The 3,036-nt window shown below is 46.1% G+C and overlaps 1 protein-coding gene across 1 annotated transcript; it reads left to right on the top strand.

Annotated features, from left to right (window-relative positions):
- Nucleotides 1–314: 314 nt before the first annotated feature.
- LOC135887496 (olfactory receptor 6N1-like) lies at nucleotides 315–1,298 on the top strand. The gene has a single exon (XM_065415239.1). The coding sequence runs from the start codon at nucleotides 315–317 to the stop codon at nucleotides 1,296–1,298; it is 984 nt and encodes a 327-aa protein (XP_065271311.1).
- The last annotated feature ends 1,738 nt before the right edge of the window (nucleotides 1,299–3,036 follow it).

The following is a 3,036-nucleotide window of genomic DNA, read 5'->3' on the forward strand; positions in this document are numbered from 1 at the left end:
CAGCATAATGACGTAGAAAGGATGAGAACTAAGTTGTTTGTTACTGATTATAAAAAGGGCCTATGTCGCCCATGTAAGGTGTGTCTCTCCTCTGGCATGAGCCGATGAGAGCGCCCGCTCAGCTGATCGATCAATAAAGTACTTGGTACCCGTCTTCCTGTCTCTCCGTGCCTCCTTGGTGTAATTGGGTAAGCTCCGGGGAGAACGGGCCCTATTTGGCTAACAGTATTAATTCACAAGACTTGATTAACTTTTAATGCTATGTTCTTCCAATTCAATAGCCCAGTTTGTATTTTTGTTCCTAGACTCAACCCATGGCAGACACAGATTGGAGAAACGAAACGACCGTCACAGAATTAATCCTCCTTGGATTCGGGGATCTCCCTGACCTTCAAATTCTTCTCTTTCTAATGTTCCTAGCGATCTACATGGCAACCGTGGCTGGGAACACTCTCATTGTGGTGCTTGTTGTGACTGATCAGCACCTTCACACCCCCATGTACTTTTTTCTGGGCAACTTGTCCTACTTGGAGATCTGCTACACCTCGACCTTCCTGCCCAGGTTACTGGCCAGTCTGCTGACTGGGGACAGAAACATCTCAGTGAGTGGCTGCATCACACAACTGTATTTCACTGGCTCTCTGGCAGCTACGGAATGCTATCTCCTAGCAGCAATGTCCTATGATCGGTATTTAGCGATATGTAAACCCCTGCACTATTCAACTCTTATGAATACCAGGTTTTGCCTCCAGCTGGCTGCTGGGTCATGGTTAAATGGTTGTTTGGCTCTTACAATCTTTGTCTTATTCCTAGCACAGTTAGTATTCTGTGGCCCGAATGAAATTGACCATTTCTATTGTGATCCCATCCCACTGATAGAACTCTCCTGCAGTGACACTCACCTGAGCATATTGGTGGATTTGACAATAGTCTCCGTATTCACTCTGCCTCCATTCCTACTAACCCTGATGTCCTACGTGTTTATCCTTGTCAGTATCCTGAGAATCCCTTCCACCACCGGGAGACAAAAGGCCTTTTCCACCTGCTCCTCTCACCTCACTGTGGTGACAATTTTCTATGGAACCATAATGATTGTCTACATGCTACCGAAACGTGATACACTGAGAGATCTGAAGAAAGTGCTCTCTGTTTGCTTCACGGTCCTAACTCCCCTGGTAAACCCCCTCATCTACAGCCTGAGAAACAGAGAGGTCAAGGAAGCACTGAGCAAAGCAGTCAGTAAATGTAGCTTTCACCAAAAAAACATGCAGAGACTCCGAGATAATAATTTAGCCTGAGGTTTTGAAAGCTGCCTGGTTGTTGAAGCGATGCACTGTACCTCAAAATAGCATCCTGTAACCCCCATATTCATCTTTTTTATATGGTTGTGATATTTCATAAAAAACATGCCGTGTAAGGTATCATATGAAAGGTCAAAATATGTATATCATCATTGTATATGGCATTATGAGTTTTTGTTATATGGTTGTTGTTGAAATATGTTGGAAGTTTGGGAGTTGCCCACTGTTAGTTCTCCAGTGACAACACAGGAGCTGACCCACACCCAGGCAGATGTTAAATGACCATTGCCACCCATTGACCAGCATGGGAATTGTGAACGAGAGGTTTACAATTCTGTAACACAATGGGACTTGCTCAACACTGTGACTCAGCAAAGCCCACCAGGACATGTCTGGGCCAGTATTTTTCCAGGGACATGAATTGACAGTATAAAATAAGGGACAGTGACATCATGAGACCACCTCTCTCCTCCCCCACCTATTCTGGAGGCGACAAGAATGCTGGGAAGCCAAAGACTTTAAACTGGGGAGGTTGGTCCCAATCTGGGAAAGGAATTCAGCCTATTAAGAACTGTAACCTGGCTGCAGCATCCAGTGGGGTGAGAAAAGATTTTTGATTCAAATCTTAGTGAGTCTGATGAAGTTTAGGATTTAGAATGCGTGTTTACTTTTTATTAATTAGGCATAAAGGTCAGAGATAGCTTTTAAGTGATTATAAGCGTTAGGTAACTATCTTTCTGTAGTTAATAAACTTATTTTAATCTTTAATCTTAACCAGTGAATTTGTCTAAAATGCTTGGGGAATCTGCTCAAATTACAAGGGCCGGTGCATGTCCACTATCCTTTCATGAACAGCCAGGCGCCAGCAAGGACCTCTGGACACATTATAGCTCTTATCTGAACTAAACCTGGCTGTGACCAGCTCCAGCAAAGCAACAGCACCAGGCTCACAGGGCCCTTGGAGGCAGGGTGGTTGGGCAAACAAAGCGGTAGACTCACATGCCAGGGATATTGGGACTGTCCAGACCCAGCTGGGAGTTTGCCAGGGCACCTGTAGAACTGAGGCCATTTCTGGGGTCCAGTCTGTGAAACGGTCACCGAGGAGGGATTCGGCATGTTACCCTGCAGGGCCGAAGATGCTTTGCTGCTGCCAGCTACACAGAGCAGTTCAAGGGGAGGGAACCTGTTACAATGGGTATCCCTAAAACTGATTGCAATGAATGCACATCCCAAGAGGGCTAGTTCTCAGGACACAGTATCTGGCCAGCCCCAGGTGTCTTGGACAGTTCTACTGCATTCAGGGCCCTCTCCTCAGGGTGTGAGGCAACGTATGGTGAGAGGAAGTGGCTACAACCTACCAACGGGCAGAACTCCTGTGATGTCAAAATGGCAGTACTGGCTCAGTCACTGGGAGCACTTCAGGGCTTGGCCAGGGGTAGTGAAGCTGGGCACCAGTGAGAACGGTAGGATTTGAGCCCTGCAGAAACCATTTTCCAAGGGAACTAACAGAATTAGGCACCCAAATCCCTTTGAAATGGGAGTCGGATGCTTAACTCTCTTAGATGCCTCTGAGAATCTCAGCCTGGAGAGCCACTGGGATTCTGTCATGGTAGGTTCTCTCGTCAAATGTTTTTTGGCTGTATGTGTGTGTTGTGTTGTCTCTGCTCTGCACAGTCTCAGGCTCTCTCTAATACAGGTTCAATCTATACATTTCCATTGGAAACAGATTCCACAG

The sequence above is a fragment of the Emys orbicularis genome, chromosome 13 (assembly GCF_028017835.1).
Source record: "Emys orbicularis isolate rEmyOrb1 chromosome 13, rEmyOrb1.hap1, whole genome shotgun sequence".
Classification (NCBI taxonomy): domain Eukaryota; kingdom Metazoa; phylum Chordata; order Testudines; family Emydidae; genus Emys; species Emys orbicularis.